The sequence below is a fragment of the Chrysemys picta genome, chromosome 4, assembly GCF_011386835.1.
Source record: "Chrysemys picta bellii isolate R12L10 chromosome 4, ASM1138683v2, whole genome shotgun sequence".
Lineage (NCBI taxonomy): Eukaryota > Metazoa > Chordata > Testudines > Emydidae > Chrysemys > Chrysemys picta.
The window spans coordinates 42183348-42205308 of NC_088794.1; the positions used below are offsets into that span (position 1 = coordinate 42183348).

A 21961-nucleotide genomic window follows, 5' to 3' on the forward strand; every position below is an offset into this window, starting at 1 on the left:
TATTTCTTATTGGACTGCAACTACTATATTTGGCTAATTAAATAAATTAGTCACTTGGGGGAAATTTTCAGAAGTGCCTTAGTGACTTAGGCACCTCAATCCCATTTTCAAAAGCAACTGAGGCATTCACTGAGACTAAGGGGGGGTATGTCTGCGTTTTGAGCTGGAAGGTATAAATGCCACCTTGAGGAAACATAGTGTGCTAGCGCTAATTGAGCTAGTGCACTCAAAACAGAGTGTAGCCAGAGCAGCGTAAGTGGCAGGAAAGACTAGCTGCCCCAAATACATGCCTAACACCTTGGACGGGTACGTACTCAGGGTGGTTAGCCCCTCCCACTGCTTTGGCTGTGCTCTATTTTTAATACACTAACTCAATCAGAGCTAGCGTGGGTCTCTCTCCTTGAGCTGGAATTTGACCTCCATTGTATGCCAGGGCTTAGAACAAATTTTGAAAGAGAGAGTAATTAAAGGCGTAGAGGTAAATGGTAACTGGGATAAAATACAACATGGTTTTACAAAAGGTAGATCATGCCAGATCAACCTGATCTCTTTCTTTGAGAAGAGAACTGATTTTTTTTAGATAAAGGAAATGCAAGAGATCTAATCTACGTGGACTTCAGTAAAGCATTTGATACAGTTCAAAGTGTAGACATTCCCTTAGGCTCCCAAGTACCTTAGTGAATATTACAAATATCTAAAGCAATGAGATAATGCAAAACTAATTAGTATATTCAGTTAAGCAAAGGACTAGGTGAGTTAAAACCAAATGGGCACATAATATTGATACCAGTTGTTTTATTTCAGACAGATATTTTCAAAAACAGAGCCTTGTTTTCTAACTTGCCCCAGGGAGACATATTTGCAGACGTACCTATGCCAAATACACTGGTAATGGGAAGTTATTAAGCCTGATTTCCCATTGCCTACAGGGATCCAGATCCTCAGATGGTGTAAATCACAGTAGTTGCACTGACTTAAGTGGAGCTACACTGCTTTACACCAGCTGGTTTCTGGATCTGACCCAGAAACTGTAGTAAAAATGTTTAATACCTATACACATACCAGCAAGCACGGAAATAACTTTCATCATTATTGTGTGTTTTCATATCCTGTACATTTAGCCCTACTTTCCCCTCATCAACAATCAGTCCCAACACAAACAGAAAGGGTTTTGAAGGCAGTGCAGCTGTGTACAGACAAGGGTATCTCCTGCAGCTGTAGCCACTGCAGTGGTGAATAGCCAGATCTGGGTTGATACATACTGTTTCATTGTGAGGATGCATTATTTTCCAAAGCATGTGCATACCTGTGCATTGCATGCCTCAGCCTGTCTTCTTACCGGGATCTCGCATGGTGTATTGGTGTGTCCTTTGCGCTTTTGCCTTGTCTGATTTTGCTAGAGCACAGGGACTTACAGTTTAGAGCTATAAAATTTAAACTGTTTTTTAATAAATTGTATTAGTGATCATAATTGAATTAAAATAATTATTATTATAATTTATATTACGGTAGCAATTAAAGGCAATAACAAGGATCAGGGCCACACTGTACAGAGATATAGTAAGAGACAGTAGCACACACATTTGGGCCTTTCGCTGGGAGGGGATTAGAATTAACTTGTCAAAGTAACAAAAAATTTATATTGCTTTAGCTCCTTTTTGATATGCTAAGCAAAACGTGTCTGGTTACATGTATCTGTTTTAGGCACTTGTGGAGCACCAATCACTGTACTATCTTCCAAAAATTAGTAGTACATTTTTTTGAAATGTTTTACAATAGAGGTGTAGGACAAAAAGTTACATGTTGTTTACACATGTGAATTGTTACACATTACTAGTTTGCACAAGATAAGACAAATTGTACAGCACCACTGACTTGGAGATGCTCATGAATATCTGGGAGCAGAATTTGGCCTATACATTGACCAGATTCTCATCTGATGTAGATCAGCATGGTTCCATTGACTTCAATGGAGCTACACTGGTTTACGCCAGCTGTAGATTTGGCCCTGGGTGGGTGACTGGCAGTTTTCACTGTTCTTGCCTGACATGCATTTTGTCAGATCAACACGATCAGCACATTTAGAGGGCCAAACTTTCAGATGTGCTGAGCATCCCAACTCCAGCTGAAGTCAGTGGGAGCTGTAGGTGCTTTGCAGCCATAAAAATCAGATCCTTAATGTATATTGAAAACCAACAGTGTTTAAGTGCATAACTTCAAGATTTGCATAATTATCAGCATTTATGAGTATGTGCGTGTTTTATGGGAAAACAGATCAAGAAGTGTAGGGATAAAAGGAGAACAGCTGAAAGCCCAACAGAACAAAGAACCATGCAAAGAAAATTAAAATCAGTAGTAAAAGGTTCTTTAGCCATATAAGTAAAAAGAAAACCTGGAAAGAAATAGGACCACTAAACACTGAGGACAGGATGGAGATTGAAGATAATCTCTGTGTGGCCTAATATTCAGTGGGAGTTAGGCATCTAAATACCTTTTGAGGGTCTGGGCCGAGGTCACTACAGAGACCCAGGAGTCAGTGACTGACTGAATCTAAGGGGAAACTGAGTCACTAGCAGAGTTCACTGCCTGGTCTGGAGGGACCTAGTTACCCTGGCTCAGGGCTGTTCCTAAAGATACACTCTAGCCCTATGCAGATTTAGTTTTTATCTGAGATTATGAGTGTGACAGTCCATTTAACTGACTAATAGTAATAACAGAGATAATGGCTTATCTAGCATCCCATAAAATAAAGTATCTAAGTAAGCCTGTTAAAAGCGGGTTCATTTGCCAGAGGCAGGTATAGTGGGATTTGATGGAGCTACGGTTATTTCCATCAGAAAAATTCTACCTTACCTAAACAAAGAGTTGCATTCTATGTGTATTGATGGCAGCAAACAAGTTCCCTCAGCAAACAGACATCATGCTTCCTGCTGAAGGAAACTATTTTTCTATCTAATATATCGGTCACCCTAGTTAAATGCCTGTTGTACAATCAGACCCTCCAGGGTTCTGTTACAGTAAACTGGAGCTGATATTTGTTTGGCATCAGTGTGATCCCATGCACATTTGATTGTTGTTCGTGTATCATGGTGCCTCTGCTGATTTTTTTTTCTCTCTTGGTCTTTGGAATAGTTATCATTCTTTCCACCACAAAACAAACACTTGCACGTATGCACACGCACATCTAGCTTGATCCTGTCAGTTCTGAGTGCTCTCATTCCCCAGTGGTCTCCTCAGAAGGGGCACAGCTGCTCACAGGATTGGCGCCTCACCCACACAGACATGGGAGAGCCTACTGTTACCTAGGCAGTTGTGAAAACAATTACATGAATAATATCTTCTTATTTTAGGAATGTATAGTTATTTAGGCAGTTAAAAATTACTACTCCCATAAGTCCAAAGAACAAGAGTTCTATTAGTACTATTAGTACTATTAGGGCTGTCGATTAATCGCAGTTAACTCACGTGATTAAAACAAATTAATCGCGATTAATCAGAGTTTTAATTGCACTTTTAAACAATAGAATACCAATTGAAATGTATTAAATATTTTTGGATGTTTTTCTACATTTTCAAATATATTGATTTCAATTACAACACAGTATACAAAGCTCACTTTATATTGTTATTTTTTATTACAAATATTTGCACTGTAAAAATGGCAAACAAAATAAACAGTATTTTTCAATTCATCTCATACAAGTACTGTAGTGCAATCTCTTTATTGGGAAAATGTAACTTACAAATGTAGATTATTGTTTGTTTGTTTGTTAAATAACTGCACTTAAAAAGACAATAATGCAGAACTTTAGAGCCTACAAGTCCACTCAGTCCTACTTCTCGTTCAGCCAATCACTAAGACAAACAAGTTTGTTTACATTTACAGGAGATAATGCTGCCCTCTTCTAATTTACAATGTCATCAGAAAGTGAGTACAGGCATTTGCATGGGACTTCTGTAGCCGGCATTGCAAGGCATTTATGTGCCAGATATGCTAAACATTCGTATGCCCCTTCATGCTTTGGCCACCATTCCAGAGTACATGCTTCCATGCTGATGACGCTCATTAAAAAAAAATGCCTTAATTAAATTTGTGACTAAACTCCTTAGGGAAGAATTATATGTCTCTATTTTACCTGCATTCTGCCATATATTTCATGTTATAGCAGTCTCAAATGATGATTCAGTACATGTTGTTCATTTTAAGAACACTTTCACTGCAGATTTGACAAAACGCAAAGAAGGTACCAATATGAGATTTCTAAGGAGAGATACAGCACTCGACCCAAGGTTTAAGAATCTGAAGTGCCTTCCAAAATCTGAGAGGGATGAGGTGTGGACATCCTTTCAGATGTCTTAAAAGAGCAACACTCTGATGTGGAAACTACAGAACTCGAACCACTAAAAAAGAAAACCAACTTTCTGCTGGTGGCATCTGACTCAGATGATGAAAATGAACGTGCATTGGTCCGCACTGCTTTGGACTGTTATCAAGCAGAACCCGTTATCAGCATGGACGCACGTCCTCGGGAATGGTGGTTGAAGCTTGAAGGAACATATGAATCTTAAGCGCAACTGGCATGTAAATATCTTGTGACGCCAGCTACAACAGTGCCATGCAAACTCCTGTTGTCAGTTTCAGGTGACATTGTAAACAAGAAGCAGGTAGCATTATCGCCTGCAAATGTAAACTTGTTTGTCTGAGCGATTGGCTGAACAAGAAGTAGGACTGAGTGGACTTGTAGGCTCTAAAGTTTTATATTGTTTTATTTTTGAATGCAGTTATTTTTGTACATAATTCTACATTTGTAAGTTCAACTTTCATAATAAAGAGATGGCACTACAGTATTTGTATTAGGCGAATGGAAAAACACTATTTCTTTTGTTTTTTACAGTGCAAATATTTGTGAGCATTGTACACTTTGTATTCTGTGTTATAATTGAAATCAATATATTTGAAAATGTAGGAAACATCCAAAAATATTTAAATATATGGTATTCTATTATTGTTTAACAGTGTGATTAATCATGATCAATTAATTTTTTTAATGGCTTGACAGCTCTAGTTACTATTCATATTATACCTTGGTGTGCCTGGCAATAATTATTCATGTCCCTTTGCCTTTTTATTGCGGGCCTGTTTCTATTACTCAGCTGTCATTCAATGATTGTCCCAAGAATTATCCTTAACTGCTTCTCAAACCCAGTTTATAGTGCCAACTTTCTGTATACTTTTCATTCATGGTTTCTCTAAACATGATCACAGGCCACTAAAAGGACTAAGGTAAGACTTCTCATGTACGTCTGCATGAAGATTTTGTGATCGTTCTCTCCGTGGTTAGATAAAATGCAAACCAAAATCAGCCAGTTGTGATTTCATTATTTTATATGGTGCTTATCACAAAGTCCTAAAGATGCATTCTAGCTAATTGTTTCTTTTCTATTGCAGGACATTTTTTTAAAGTAAAGAAGGTAAAGTTGAAGAAACTAAGTCTGTGTCCTGAAGAAAGCTGCTGATTCATAAATATCAAATCAATAGCCTTGCAAAATCTACTTTTATATGAGCGAAATATGATTTTAGATTGTACTGAGAATTCAACTGGACTAGAGAGAAACCTCATATTTAGACTCTTTGGGCAACTTATGTAATTTAATGATCTTCCCATAGATCCAAGGCAACATGTGGTTATAGGAGAAAGATAATTCCTGAGAAATGTTGCCAATGCAAAATAGTTTATTCTATAAAATCTATTTTTCTATAAGGTTTAGGGGCCAAATTTTGAAAACCAGCCTCCAAAAGTGCACTTGCAATTTGCCTAGAAATGTGCATCAGTATGCACAAATGGGAGGTTGAACATCATATACTTTCTCACAAGCAGTGAGAGGGGGGGTGTCTGGCATTTGTACCCTATATATTGTATTTTTCTACTGAGGTCTGAGGGGTCAGTGTTTGTAACTCCCATTAACATTAATAGAGATTATCCTTGTAAATCAATCAGAGCCCAATTCTGCTCCCTTACACACACTGAGTGAAATTCACCGCTGTGCAGAAGACCTAGACCAGTGATGGGCAAACAACGGCCACTGGGAGCTGCAGGCGGCCGTGCAAATGTAAACAAACTGGCAGCCCGCCAGTGGATTACCCTGACGAGCCGCATGTGGGCCGCAGGTTGCCCACCACTGACCTAGACTGATTTTGAATGCTTGGGGGGAGCTTAAATGGTGCAAAGGATTCATGCTGATTCTCTGTACAGAGGTGAGTTTCATCCATTGCATAATACCTTAGGCAGCAAGGATTCCCATTGAGGTCAATGCACTTGTTCAGAGTGAGGTACCACTCAGCCTGAGTATTGGTAGCAAATCAGGCCCTCAGGTATCAATGGGTGAAGAGACCAAGTTAAGGATACCCTTACTCATGTGATTAGTACCCAATGAGACTATTAATGTTAAGGGTGCAGGATCACACCCAAAATATAACCTCATATTATCACTGACTCAATGTCTTACAGTTAACGAATATCCTTTACATTATAGTAACTAATCTGATTTTAAAAGAAATTGTCTGATAAAATTGTACTTTTTAGAACTTGTTCTGAATCTCTTTTAAAGCCATTGAACGTTTTTTGCAGTAAAAGTTCATCTTGCCTTCCTTAGATTACCCTAAATAACAAGCTGCACAGAGATCTAAGCAGTTTTTAATTTCACAGACATTTTAACAACTAGAAAATCAAGCTGAAACTAACAGATTTTATTTCTCATTCAAATACTTTCTTAAATAAGTGCAAAATCTTGTCCTATTCAAACACCCAGTAGATGTTAATAACACAGAGGGCCTGATCCTTGGCAGGGTAAATTGGTTTAGCTCTCTTACAGAATCAGACCCTATATCATCGAAATACAGTATTCCATTACATCAGATTTCAAAAGACAACTAACAAAGACATTACATATATTCTTATCTGTATATTGCATTTCATGTTGTCTTTAGGTTTTTCCTTTCTAATTTACTAAGAGCTGAAGCCCATAGTTCATACACACTTGGAATTTTATCTGCTCAAGGCATATGGGATTGGGCCCTAAATGTATAACATGACAAAATAACAACGTATTAATTCCAGGTTGAATCATAATGGCGTACCACTATGTGCACTGATATCTTTAAGTGTGAGCTGATCTCTTTGGTTTCACATGCAGTAATCTATTAATAAACCAGTTTATGTATCTGGGTAGGATACATGTTAAACTTTTAAAATCACTCTCTTACAAATAAATAGCACAAGAATAAAATTGTTTGTGCCAAACACAAAAACTCCTGTTTCTTTTTTTGTGCACATGTGTTGGGGGTATGTACCTATTGGGTTCCGGGAAGTGGGCGGGCGTAAGCCCGCCCACTGCTAAAGGATCCCCCTCCAGCCTAAGGGGAGGATCCACAGGGCCTGGAACTCAAATAATTACGGGGGACAACTAATGTTAAAACAGGGACAGGAGTGTGGTCAAAGGGTCAAAAGAAGAGAACCAGACGGGGACACCGAGCAGAGAACCCCGGACAGCGCCCACTGCTCCTCAAAGGCTTCAAGGGAGCCAGTGGATGCCGCCCAGAGGAACTCTGCCCGGATACGTGAACGGACAGAGGATCGGAAACAGGCCCCGCAGTCACAGGCACCTCCATCGGCCAACCTCCTCTCCCTGGTTTTATAGATGGCCTGTTTAGCCAGTGCCAAGAGGAAGTTGACCAGGAGGTCCCGCGACTTTGTGGGGCCACGGATAGGGAGTGCATAAATGAGAAGGTGAGGGGAAAAGTGTAACCAAAAACGTAACATAATATCGGTGAGGAGCCGGTGTAGGGGCTGCAACCTGGCACACTCTAAGTAAACGTGAGCCAGGGTCTCCCTCACGCCGCAGAAAGGACAGGTGTCCGGGACTAGGGTAAACCGCGCCAAGTACACGCCCGTGCTCACGGCCCCATGAAGGAGCCGCCAGCTGATATCCCCGGCGGGCCTCGGGACCAGAGTGGAATAGAGGCTGGCCCACCGGGGCTTCTCACCCTCGACAGGTGGCAGGAGGTCCCGCCACTTTGTATCGGGGCGGGACACGAGGGTGAGGAAGTGAAGAGTGTGCAGCACGAGCGTGTATAGATGTTTCCTTGGCGCGGTCAGGAAACGAACCGGCTGCAAGTCGTGCAGCCGGCTCACGGAGAAGGGGCGGAGGGGCCGGTTGGGTCCACGGGGCAGGGGCCCGATGAAAAGGTCCGGAGGGCCAGGGGTGGAGGGTGGGCGGGGCGTGCCCTCATGCAGGATCCGGTCGAGGCAAACCCGAGCAGCGGGCGGCAAAACGGCCCTCACCTCCTGAAGTACGCGCTGGGGAGTACAAGGCCTGGAGAGCCCCATGCGCCGAGCGAGCGTCAGGGGATCCAGCCAGTCTCCCCGGTCGTAGTCCAGGAGGTCTCCGACTCTAGTGACTTCTGCCAGGACCAACCTCTGGCGCACCGCGGGGGACTCCGCCACCTGCACACGGAGCTGGGGATTGTGTAGCAGGGGCTCCGCGAGGAGATCTGCCCCCTCGGTGGCCGCCACGGACCTGGTCGCTGAGAACAGTTTCCAGGTCCGGAGGAGGTCCTGGTAGAAGACCGGCAGCCCGGAGAGGTCTCGCGGAAGCCCTCTCGGATCGAGATAAAAGAGCTGCCGGTCGTATCGGAGCCCTCGGAAGCGGCGCAGGAAGGCGTGCGCCAATACGCTCCACGCCGGATTACCTGCACCATAAAGGAGCCTCTGCAGGGCCTGGAGGCGGAAGACATGGACCTGAGTGTGGAGGCACTTCAGGCCCTGCCCTCCCTCCTCCAGGGGCAGATGGAGGACCCCTGCAGAGACCCAGTGCAGTCCTGGCCAAAAGAACTCCAGAATCACCCTCCGGAGGTCGGCCAGGAAGCCCGGGGCCGGGACCAGGGTGTTGAGACGGTGCCAGAGCATGGACAGGACCAGTTGATTGAGTACCAGTGCCCTCCCACGAAGGGAGAGGCACCGGAGTAGTCCTGTCCATTTCCGGAGCCGCTCCGTCACCCTGCCCTGTAAACCTTGCCAGTTCTCCGGCGGAGACGGATGCGTGGCAGAAAGGTAAACGCCGAGATAAAGCAGCGGACCTGCGCTCCACCGGATGGCCTGAAGCGCGGGTGGGAGGGAGCTCGCCTGCCACCCGGCCCCTACCACCAGGCCAGAGCTCTTGACCCAGTTGACCCGGGCGGAGGAGGCCGCCGAGTACACGGTCTGGCAAGCCTCCACCCGCACCAAGTCGCCCGGGTCCTGGACCACGAGGAGCACATCGTCGGCATACGCCGACAGGACCAGCCGCAGCTCCGGTTCCCGAAGCACCAACCCCGTCAACCTCTTGCGGAGGAGACAAAGGAAGGGCTCGATCGCCAGAGCGTACAGCTGGTCCGAGAGGGGGCACCCCTGCCGCACTCCCCGCCCGAAGCTGATCGGCTCGGTCAGGGTCCAGTTGAGCTTGACCAGACACTCTGCGGAGGCGTACAGCACCTGGAGAAAACCCACAAACTGGGGTCCGAAGCCTAACGCCTGCAGAGTGCCCAGGAGATACCCGTGGTCCACCCTGTCGAACGCCTTCTCCTGATCCAGGGACAGGAGGGCGAACGACAGACCATCCCTACACCCAAGTTCCAGAAGATCCCGGACCAGATAGAGGTTATCAAAAATGCTACGGCCCGGGACGGTGTAGGTCTGGTCTGGGTGGATCACGTCCTCCAGCACGGACCCCAGCCGCAGCGAGATGGCCTTGGCTACGATTTTGTAGTCCGTGCTGAGGAGCGAGACGGGACGCCAATTCCGTAAGTCGCGGAGGTCCCCCTTCTTCGGCAATAAGGTGAGCACGGCTCGCCTGCACGAAAGAGGGAGGACCCCGCTTCGCAAGGCCTCGGCCCAGACGGTGACTAGGTCCGGGCCGAGGACGTCCCAGAACACGCGGTAGAACTCCACGGTCAGCCCGTCCATGCCCGGAGATTTATTGGTGGGCATGCGGCGGAGGGCTTCCGAGAACTCGGCCAGAGAGAGAGGCGACTCCAGCCGGTCCCGGTCGCCCGCGCTGACCGTTGGGAGTCCGTCCCAGAGCACTCTGCAAGCGGTAGGGTCAGTCGGATCCGGGGAGAAAAGGTGTGCGTAGAAGGCCTTGGCCCTCTGGCACATCTCCACCGGATCCGTAAGGGGGGTGCCGTCCTCCGCTAGAAGGCAGGTGACGTGCTTCTTGGCCCCCCTCCTTTTCTCCAGGGCGTAGAAGAAGCGGGAGCCGCGATCCATCTCCCGAAGGAGGCGGATGCGGGATCGAACAAAAGCACCCCGGGCCCGATGATCGTCGAGGGCCCGGAGCTCCTCCCGCTTCTCCCGGCACGCTCCGCAAAGGGATGGATCCTCAGGGCTGGCGGCCAGACGCCTCTCTAGCTCCAAGACCTCCCGTTCCAACTGCTCTATCGCCACATCCCTCCGTCGGCTGGCGCCCCGGGTGTAATCACGGCAGAAGAGCCGGGCGCGCACCTTTCCTAGGTCCCACCATCGCCGCGCCGAGGGAAAGGCACGCCGCTGCCCTCGCCAGACCAGCCAGAACTCCCGGAAGGACGCCACGAAGCCCACATCCTCCAACAAGCTATTGTTAAAGTGCCAATAGGCCGGCCCCGGCCTCTCCCCACATAGAGAGGCCGTCACGGTGACTAAATGGTGATCAGAAAAGGGGGCCGGCCGCACATCGGAGGAGTGGGCCCGTGAGAGATGGAGACGTGACAAGTAAATGCGGTCCAACCGGGAGTGGCACGACCGATGGACTTCCACCCGGACGTAGGTGAACGTGGAGACGTCGTCCGGGTGGTGGTCGCGCCAGACGTCCACCAGGGAATGACGTTCTACAATCTCCCGGAGGACGTCCGCTGCGGCCGGGCACTGCTCGGTCCCCGAGCGGTCCCGCTCCTCGAGGGTAGCGTTGAAGTCCCCGCCCAGAACCAGGCACTCACGAGGATCCAAGGAGCCGAGGAAGGCGGATGCCTGCTGATAGAAAGGCAGCCGCTCCGGGCCCGATGTCGGGGCATAGACGTTGACAAGATTAACCACAAGCCCCTCCATACGGCCCCGGAGGTGCAGCAGGCGGCCCGGCACAACCTCGGCAACCCCCAGCACCTCGGGCCGTAGGTCGGGAGAGAACAGGGTAGCCACTCCAGCCGTACGAGCTGTGAGATGGCTAAAATAGACCTTGTCCCCCCACTCCAGCCGCCAGCTGTCTTCGGCGGCCGGATCCGTGTGGGTCTCCTGCAGGAAAACCACAGAGTACCCCCCTTCCCGAAGGAAGGAGAGCACCTGGCACCTGCGGAGACCCACCCTACAGCCCCGGGTGTTCAATGTTGCAAAAGAGATAGGTGGCATGAGGAGGGCTGGGGGGGATCCTCGCTGGCAGGGACGCTCGCGGCCCCCATTGGGCCGCGCAGCAAACCGTGACCCACCCCGAAGGTGAGCAAGGAGTCACGGAAGCTGCGGACCCGCTGGTAAGCCGCAGCACCCTGCTTTCCGGTCCTTTTACCCTCCCCCATGAGGGCCCTCGCGGCCCGGAGGATCTGGTGGAAATCCCCCCATCGCTGGAGAGCGAGCGGCACCTTATTGCGGGAGCCACGCACATCTTCTAAAAACTCCCGCAGCTCTTCTCGCAGCATATGGGGGGGTGGGGTCACTGGCTGCAGATCATCCCCCGTTGGGGCCCCTGGCTCGGCCCCGTGGCCCACTGAGACGGGCAGGCAAGGGGCGGACCCTCGACGTGGCGCCCGATGGACCGGCGCCACACGGTCCGCCTCAGACCCCGGCTCAATGGGGGGCGGCGGCGGAGGGAGAAGAGCAGCCCCTAGTGGGTCGGGACCGGGGAACACAAAAGCCGCTCCCTGGGGGTCATCCTCTGGGAAAGAGAAAGAGACATCCCCAGAGGCGGCAATGGCATCGTGGGAGGTGGAGGGGACAGGGCTGGGGTCAGGAGTAGGGGTAGGGCCGGGGGCAGGAGTAGGGTCGGGAAGAGGGACAGAGGCGGGATCCTGGGCCCCAGGAGCTGGACAGCTGGAAGGTAGCTCCTCTCGGTCGGGCCCAGGGGTCTGAGGGTTAGGGAGGGGGTCCCCAGGGATGCCGGGCTCAGGCTCTACGGCAGATGGAACAGCCACGGCAGCAGATGGTGAACAATCTGCAGTGGGGCCCCCACTCGGGAAGGAACTCGGTTGCCCCACACCAACAAGGGATACCCCTGGTAACTCGAGTCCCGGCCGCGAGGCAGCGGCCGTCGCCTGAAGAGGCTCGGCGGCCGTCAGCGATGCGGCACCCGCAGCCGGGCAGGGCAAGGAGTCCAGGGGTTCCTCGAAGGCAGGAGCAGCGGTCAGGGGAACAGGAGACGCAGAAGGGAGGGTTGAGGTGAGAGCGGCTAGATCAAGGCCCGCTGGCAAAGGGTCGTCCTCCCCCTGGGTGACCGGGGTCAGACCCAGGGCCTCGATCTCCTCATAGATAGAGGGCAGCTCACCTCCCACCACCCCGGGATCATCCCCGCTAACACCCGAGGCGACGCTTGCCTCGAGCATCGCAGAGGGTATAGGTGGTAAGGGGGTAGGAGGGGCCGCAACGTGGGCCTCCGCGAGGAAGGACCGCGGAGAATGGATGGCGGCATCCTCCGGTGCTGCCACAGCTTCCCCAACCGGCAACGGTAGATGTAAAGCACCCGCGGGCAAAGCGGAAGGCTCAGCAGCGGAGCCCCCCTTCCTGGTTTTCCGGGGGGCCTCCGCACCGGATGGCAGGAGTGGAGCTCGAGCCTTCCGCTTGCCCCGCTTTCCCTGTACTAGGGTCCAGCCCTCCATGGCATCGTCTGCGGGCTGGGTGACAGGGATTGGGTCGGGGGGCAGAGATGACGGCTTGAGGACCTGAGGAGGTAACAATGGGGCAGTAGGAGGGGGGGGAGAATCCCCCTGGGGAGGGCCCTCTCTCGCGCCCGGCAATACCCCCACCGCACCCTCCGCTAGCCCCGCCACAGTGCACAGAGCAGAGACGGGGCTCTCTCGCTCATCTGGGCATGGTGGGGGAGATACCCCTTGAGCCCGAGCGGGAGCAGTGGTGGTCCGAGAAGGAGGAGGGGCGGCTCCGGGTACCGGGCAACTAGGAGCGCCAGCAATGGTGGGGCTGGCACTCTGCCGGGGCTCGGGGGTCCCGGACGCTCCTCCGTGCCGGGCCAAGGGGCAGTCCCTCCGGACGTGCCCTATCGCCCGGCAGAGGTAGCACCGGGCCTCCCCCGTAGAATAGTACACCCGGCAATGGGTCCCCCGATAGGGGACCAAGAAAGACCCCTCAAGCGCCTCTCCAGCACGTGCCGCCGGCGGCAGTTGGAGCTGCACGTGCCGGCGGAACGAGAGGACGTGACGGAGGGCGGGGTCCTTGCATCCTAGCGAGAGAGGGCGAACGATGGAAATAGGTTTCCCCAGGGTGGAAAGGGCGGGCAGCAGGGCGACATTGGGAAGGTAAGGAGGAACAGAGGTAAGGACCACACGGACACCCAGGTCCTCTAGCGGCTCCAGGGGGACGAATACGCCCCCCACCGCCAGGCCTTTCTCCACCGCCTCTTGGGCGGCGGCCTCCGAGGCAAGGAAAAAGACAACCTTGCCATACATTTTGGAGGCCGCCACGATGGCCGCGGGCCCCACCACCCTTGCCAACGCCCGCACGTAGGTCTCCACGTGCGGCGAGGCGGGTACCTGGAGGCAACGGATGCCATGCCTCCTAGTCAAGGTGGGGAAGGGGCCCAGGCCACTATAGTTGGAAGCGGAGGCGGTGGATGGGCGAGATGGCATACCGGTGGCCGCTGCCACCTGGGCATACGCCCTAGGGCCTGGGGGAGGGGCACCCGCAGAGCTGGTGGAGGGAGCAGCGGGAAGGGATGCCGCGGCCGGTGGTGGGGCCGCGGCAGTGGAGGCAGCCCCTGCCATGGAGGGCCCAGTCTTTTTAGCGGGGCTCTTTCCTTTTTTCTTGCCCTGGCCTTTCCTGCCGGCTGGGGCAGCTCCCCCATAATTGGAGGGAGCTAGGGACGTGGCAGCAGCGGAGGTCACCCCGTCGCCTGCCGCTGCTAATGCCGCAGTGGTGGCAGGTGGCTCGGCAGCGGAGGTTGAGGTAGAGGCTAAGGGGACAGGCGGGGGAGGGGTGGCGGGGCCTACTTGGGGGGGCTCGCCCACCGTGTTCCCCTCCATATTGGGCAGGGAGGGAGGGGAAAACACACTGGAGAAAAAAAAGGGGGGGGGATGGCTAAAGGAAAGGCAGGTCAACCACTCCTCCCCGCTAGGCTGCAGGCAGGGGAGGAGGGCACCGAAACACAGGGAGATGCGGGAATATCAAGGGCTTAGGGGGACAATCACCGACACCGGCTCCTCTAGTTACACTAAGGTAGGGAAGGTCACAATAACAGAAAGGGGTGCAGTGATTAACCAAAATGTGACGGGGGGCACAAGCGCACGGGAGGGGGCATGGGCACACGAGGGGAAAGGTCAATCAGGGGAAGGAGGGCGCAAGGGAGTAACGAGGCTGGGAATGGGGCAGAGGAACCAAGGGGCTAACCACAGGGCTGGGGTGGGACAACGAAACCAAACTACAGAGGGAAAGGGGCGGGGCAGGCAAACAAACTGAAGCTGGGGAAGGGCAAAAGCCTACAGAGGGCAAAGGGGGTAGGCAGCAAAGGGCAAAGCTGGGAGGCCTGTTGCAAAAGGGGAAGGGGTCAGTCCAGGGGGGTAGGTGCGCCCACGAGCGCTTGCGAAAAGTCAATGTGCGGGCCGCCTGCCCGCCGCTGCAGGCCCAAACGCTGTCAGTAGGGCGTGGCAGGCCAGGAAAGCAGCAGAGTCCCAGAGGCAGGAGCGGAGGCAGATGGAAAATGGGCTGTGGGGTTGGTGGTGGAGGGGGCACCGGTGGTGGTGGGGGTTTGGGGGGGGGGACACACAGATGGACCAGGGGGCAGGCTCCACGCCACACCCCCTGTGTCCCCACAAACACAGTCTAGACCCCCACCACTAGAGCACAGTTCGAAAATTACTCAGTCCAAAACAGCCCCCTCCACAGTGGTCTCCAGAGTCTCAAGCGCTCCCCCAGCAGCCAATGGACCGCGCAGTCCTCTTCCTCCACCTCCAGGCTCTAGCAGCTCTCCAGGACACGCACAGCACCAGCGGCGGCAGCAGCAGCAGCAGTAGCAGCTCCGGCAACCCTGGCAGCTAGGCAGGAAGGACCCCCACAGGTGGTAGAGCTGATGGCGAAGGTGGGGGGGGGTCTTAGCTTCTCCTTCCAAAGATGGTGGGGAGGGGGGGCTGACCGGCAAGGCCCCCCCACCCCTGACTCAGCAGCAGTGGTAGCAGCAACAGCAGCAGCAGCAGTCTAAGGAGGGAGCTCTAGCCAGCAGCAGCAGCAGCCCAGGGAGTAAGGGAGAGCTCCAACTAGCAAGGCAGGTGGAGAGAAGAAGGAGAAGGGAGAGCTCCAGCCAGGAGGGCAGCCACAGAGGACCCTGAGCACGCTCTGTAGAGAGGTGGACACCTGCTCCTGCCTGGAAGGGCTGAGCTGATTGGGGAAAGTGACTGCAGCTGGGGCCATGCCCCAAACAGCCTCAGCAGGCCCTATAAAGGCTGAGAGCCAGGAGCTCAGGCCAGAGTCTCTCTCTGTCTCCAGAGAGAGAAGGGCCTGGCTGCAGGGAGCTAGACAAAGGGCACCTGAGTGGAGCAGGGCTGGGGAGCCCCAGCCTGGAAAGCCCCAGGCTGCAGCTTAGTATTAGGCCAAGGAGTTCTGGGGGTTGCAGAGGGCAGGCCAGGGCAGCAGGTCCAACCCCCCCCCCCTTGCCAGTGATGAGTAGCCTATACTGCAGTCTGTCCCAGGGAGTGGGGACTAGTTGGTGACTGGTCCAACCCCCCCCCCCCTTGCCAGTGATGAGTAGCCTATACTGCAGTCTGTCCCAGGGAGTGGGGACTAGTTGGTGACTGGTCCAACCCCCCTCCCCCTTGCCAGTGATGAGTAGCCTATACTGCAGTCTGTCCCAGGGAGTGGGGACTAGTTGGTGACTGGCAGTGGCCTTGTGTTGAGGCAAGGTGGGGATAGTGGGTGGGGGTTCCCCAGGGAGGGGAGACCCAGATCTGTGGGGTGCTGACAGGGGTGCCAGCAGAGGACAAGGCAGATCACTGGCCTGCAGAGGGCGCTCTGGAAGCTGGTGAGCTAATTCCCTGGATGACCAGCAGGAGGCGCTGCAGGGGTGAGTCTGGACCTTTACAGGGTATAATAGCAATCTGCTGAGGCTACAGTTTTTCCAAGCCAATCTGGAATAACTAGCTTCTTTGCAGCAAAACAAAAACACTTTGGGGGGCTGGAGGGAAAGTTGTTGATGGATACATGGTGCTATTGCTGGTCTGAGCAGCAGTAATCCCCTTTCAGATATTCCCAGTTGCTTGGGGGCATCCTACAGAGTTCAGCTGCTCCCTTCTACTTCCTTCCCAGAGATGTAGAGTCGCTACCAAATGGAATAATCTAAGCACATCAAAATACCTCCAAGAGGGGAGAATGCAGCACAGCATGCTCCCTCTTCTGCTCTGGCTCCCCACTTGCCACATGTTGCTTCCCCTCTGCACTGTCTGGTGAAAAGTATCATGCAGCCTAGTGACCTTATCAAAAGTAGAACACTCAATATACCCTCAGTGTATCCTGTGACACACCTGCAGCATATAAAGTAGTAGTACCCACAAGGGAGGGATAGCTCCGTGGTTTGAGCATTGGCCTGCTAAACCCAGGGTTGAGAGCTCAATCCTTGAGGGGGCCACTTAGGGGTCTGGGGCAAAATCAGTACTTGGTCCTGCTAGTGAAGGCAGGGGGCTGGACTCGATCGATGGCCTTTCAGGGTCCCTTCCAGTTCTAGGAGATAGGTATATATTATAGTATAGTGAGATTGAGGCCCTAACTGTGATTAGTGCCCTAGGCACTATATGCACACATAAAAGAGAGACCCAAAGAAACTACAATCTAAGTAGACAAGACTAGATACAATGTGAGAGAAAGAGGAAGTATCTCCATTTTTCTTTCAGATGGGGGACCGAGGCATAGAGAATTAGTGAACAAGATTATCTGGGAACTATAAATTGAACCCAAAGCATAGTTCCTTAGCATAAGATCATACTTCCTCTCCACTTCTACCCAACCAGCTGATTTATTCAGACATCACTTACAATGCACAAGAGGCAGCTGAGGAAACAGCATTTCTCTGAGGGGTTATATTGCCATCCATCACTGTTTGAGCACTGGTTTCTTGGAGGAGGAGTTGTATCTGCTAGTTCTGATTCAATACCTTGGTGGCAAAGCCACTGCAGGGAACCTAGCATGGGAGCACTCAAAAGAAGCTGCTGAAACTTCTGAAACCTCAAGACTGTTTTTAACTATTGCACATGTCGTGTTTTCTTCTTGTTCATTCTAGCTTTCACAAATCTAGGAGCTGAGTCATTTCTTCACCTCTTCTAGCCATTCATGCTAAAGATCCTAAGCTAGAAATAAATACAGTTTTCAAGCAATTTTTTCATTGGATACATCTTTATGCAGAATTTTCCAAGGTGTTTAAATGAGTCAAAGGCACCATTTGAACTGCCATCGTGGCTGCTGTAAAAGGTTTTACATGATTACATATCTCATATTTGGGGATTCCTGTCCTTTCATAGGTGAATCAAACCAGCTACTAGACGATTGTAGTAAGTTAAATGGGACTTTCTCTTTTATCCAGTTGAGATATGGTGTCTTCTTTGAGAGACACTAATAACAGGTCTGAGTGCCACACAGACAATATCACATGTGTGTCTAACTGCCTTTAGCATAAACTTCTCTTTTTTTTTTTTTTTCCTTTACTCAAATCTCAAAGGGAATATTTCTAGTTTCTCAGAGCTGTTTGTTTGGTTAAGCCTATTAAGACCACTATCACTCTCTATGGGATAATAGTCCAAGGAAGATTTTCTCAGAGCTGTTAGCAATCATTCTTACTCTCTCAGGAATTTCCTGGCCCTGTTAGTCACAGTTGTCTTCGGCTCACCCTCGCAATCTCTGAGCTGAAGCACGAATTGTAGGAGTGACTTGTGGCTTCTCCATCTGCTTTGTGTGTGTTTGTCACAGGCAAAGTATGTGTAGTCTTATGGATAGAAGGCATAAAACTTTTCAGGGCAGGGAACCATCTCTTTGTGTTTGTACAGCACACAGCACTAAGGAGCCCTGATCAGGGCCCCGAGGCACTACCATAACACAAATAATATTTTTAAAAGCACAGTTTAGCTATAGCTTTTGCATATGATACATATTTTCCTCTGAATATGCTTTTTAAAGAGATCATGCTTCTTTAAAAGCAGTATAACATACCGTGTGTGTGTGTGTGTGTATATATGTATATATTCTCTGTGTGTATATATCTACACCTTGTGTGTGGAGGGGGGGGGTGTACACATCAATACGGTGGGCTCCTTTAAATCGGTTGCATTCATTCATAATACTTTGAATTAAGTAGCACTTTCCTTCCAAGAAGGTCAGCACTTTGCAAACAGTGGGCTAGACTGTCAGTTTATACCATTGCCCTGAACAAGGGTTGTGTCACCTCAGAGGCCAGTTATGGTTCCCTGATTCTCAAAGCAGCCACACTGAGGCTATGACAGATTAATGACACCTGATTTATGTGGTCCCTAAAAGACTATATGTCAGCTGTGAATTGGCAAAGCTGTGCCAGGGCAGGTGCTACAGAAGCCAGCTCTAGCCACTTTACATTAAAGGAGAGTTTCCCACCACCTGGGAAATTGTCAGCTGGGTTGATGTAGCCCAATTCTAACCCCTTTGCACCACTCAGACAGCATAAAGGGACTAGCACCAGGGCTGAGAATCTGACCTGCTGAAACGCTATTTTTCTTTTTCAGAAGGAACTGTTGTTTAGACTCACCAGGTTTGTGACCCTAAAGTCCCCCTTTGTCACCATAGGTCAATCTTGGTAGAATTTGGTCCCAGTGTCTAAATGTTCCTTCAGTGTTTATCTGCCCACTTTACCCTATATACTTGTTCCTGTTGTCAGTTGATTTCTGTCTCTTCTCTTTTTACATTAAGGATTTTCTGTTTGCCAGAATCCTCATGTGGAGGTTTGCATTCTGGAGAAACTTTGAGAGGGCTATTTGCTAGATGCACATGCATCTGCCAGGGGATCAATACTCATTTTTGTTCAGAGGACTCTGAAATTATAGTGCAGCTGTTTTAATGAATTGTGGTTTTCACTAGCAGCTTTGGGTCCCCAGAAAATGCCCTTCCCACTCTTTCCATTTATTTTTATTCTCTATTTTCCCTTCTTTTACTTTTTTTTTTAGTGCTTCTCTTCTTTCTCGTTTCTCATGCCCCCCGCCCCTTCTGTTTTCTTCTCTCCCTTTCTCTTCTTATTTCTTTTACTATCTTTATTCCTTGGTTACTAGGTGAAGATTTGCTCCTGCTCCTAACAATGTCAATGGGAGTTTAGCCATTGACTTCAGTAGGACCAGAGCAGATAGTTAGAACCAGACTCATAAAACCCAGACTCCCTTACAACACCTCAAATCACAAACCTGGATGGGATTTTCAAAATCTAAGTCATTTAAGAGCAAAAGTCCTATTGACTTTCAGTGGGATTTGTGCTCCTAAATCATGTTAGGTGCTTTTGAAAATCCCAAGCCCATCAGCTTTTTGTTTATTTCAGGTCTGCCACAACACTGCCAAGGAATTAACGTAAGAAAAATAGAGCCCTGCAAAAATATTTTGCACTCTTGTGTGCCCTCTGCTGGAACACTAGGGGCAAAAAACTGTTCCTAGAGCTCTGTTAACTTCATGATTTCAGAGAAAAAAGATATAGTAGCTTGGTGTGGTCAGGGATTATGCACATTTGTAGTAAGTTATCTGAAATAGCCATGGCCTTTTCAGCTTTCATTGAAACATGACTGGAGTAGAAGGGAAACTGCTAAATGGAAAAGGAGATGGGGAAGTCATTTACAAGATTCTAAATAAAATGAAGGGAGGCAAAAAGAAAAAGTATAAAAAACACCTCCTTGAAAAGTAAATTGTGTTCAGTACTGAGAGGATCAAGAGACCAGAGCCAAAACATAAATATGTCTTTAGATGTGTCCTAAAATACTGCTAGTGCATCAAACAAAGAAAATAAGTTTTATAAGGTATTAACTTGTAATAGTTGCACTACAAACTGGCAGCTGCTGGATAGCTAAATGCTGGCATTAAATGTTGACAATTTAGCTATTTGGAGAAAATACAGCATCTGATCCACTGCAGTTCTATATAGATTTATTTTCCAGCACTGGAAAAACTCAACACAGTTACTAATATAGTGGATATCACTTGTTGGGGATGCAGATTTGAAAGGTTTTTTAAAATGGTACATAATCATGGCTAGAAGCTGCTTCCTGTTTACCAGGCAATGACCTTATCTTGTGACTAATAAGGCCCTGATCCAGCAAAGCACTTACGCGCATGCTTAACTTAGGCCCATCAATCAATTGAAGTCAATTGATATCAATAGGACTATGCACATGCTTAAGTGCTTTACTGGATCAGGGCCTAAAATCCAAGCCCAAGGTCTATTAGGCCAGCAAGTGCTTATTATAAAAAGTTGTTATGGTTGCACTTAGTTCTAAATATTTGAATTTTAAGTGAAAGCAGAAAATGAGCTGAATTTAAACTGAATGTTAAAAAAAGCTTCTTCCTCCTTCCCCCATCTTCTATTTCCTCTAACTACTTCCCTTCTCACAAGTCAGCAAGACTCTTAAGCCTCAAGCAGCTGCAATGGGATTTTGTTTACAGGGTGATTAAAAGTGAATTTAGGAGGGAGAGAGTGGGTCAAAGAGCATAGATACAGATCTGACCGTTGTTCTGTGGACAAGTACTTTACTGACCTGTAGGGGAAGGAAGCAGGAGAGAAATAAAAAGAGTTAAAGTCCTTTTTAAAACAAAGTTTCTCTTGCAGTACCTTTGAGAGGGGCTTTTTGTTCTGTCCTTTCTGGAAGTTCTGGATGACAGCTTTAGGGCAGGTGAGCCTGCATCTTGTTTCTGACCAACAGCTTGAGAGTTCTGAGCACAGATGCCAGCCAGAGCAGGTGGATTTTTAACTAGGGCTGTGCGAAAATGTTTCATCAAAACTGTTTGACAGAATATTGGAGGGAGGGGTTATCAAATGACAACTTTTGCAAAAAGTGTCAGCTTTCTGAGGAAAATTTTGACTTTTCATTAAAAAAAATGAATACCTCCAAACTGAAAATGTTTTGGTTTTTTAACAAAAAAAAGTTCAAAATCACCATGGGAAGGGGGAATATTTTCTGACCAGCTATAATTGTAACCGCTCTGTTCCCATTGGCTATTTGCATGTTCTCATTATAGTTATTCAGAAATAAGTGTTTCTACAAATCCCCGAATGTTAGTTCACACTGGCGGTTGGCCAGTTAGAACAGAGGAATTTGCCAAATGTGTAAAGATAATGCAAATCAGACAGCCCCAACCAACTACAGTGCAAGGACTGAACTGCATAACTGGGGGTGAAAAATTGTAGCACGACTAAGAAAATTCCATTCCAGTGCAATGACTTATAATGTAATCATCATGTCCTGCATACAGATAATCATGAATGAAGAGAAGACAACAGGATGTCAGATTTAGAACTTGCATCGTCTTAACGATAGTGCTCTTGACTCTGGATTGTTTTCTTCAAAACCCAGAACAAAACCCTTCCCTTCACCTATCACATGGTACACCTTTGTTAATGAGAACTGATTTCTCACTCTATACTTCGCTCAAAGGAATTTGAGTGCACGTGGCACTGACTACAGAAAGTTGGTGGCAGGAAAAGATCAGCAATGTAAATCAAGATATGACTAACGCAGAGAATGAGAGAGGCAGCCCAA

The 21961-nt window shown here is 49.5% G+C and overlaps 1 protein-coding gene across 4 annotated transcripts in view; it reads left to right on the forward strand.

Moving 5' to 3' along the window:
- Positions 1-7309, forward strand: part of USH1C (USH1 protein network component harmonin) — a 108292-nt gene extending 100983 nt beyond the window's left edge. For all 4 annotated transcript variants that reach the window (XM_024110622.3, XM_042858803.2, XM_065592105.1 and 1 more), the window contains exon 21: positions 5450-7309. In XM_024110622.3, coding sequence (XP_023966390.2) covers positions 5450-5462 — 13 coding nt within the window. In that variant the 3' untranslated portion in view covers positions 5463-7309. The remainder of the gene's footprint in view (positions 1-5449) is intronic.
- The last annotated feature ends 14652 nt before the right edge of the window (positions 7310-21961 follow it).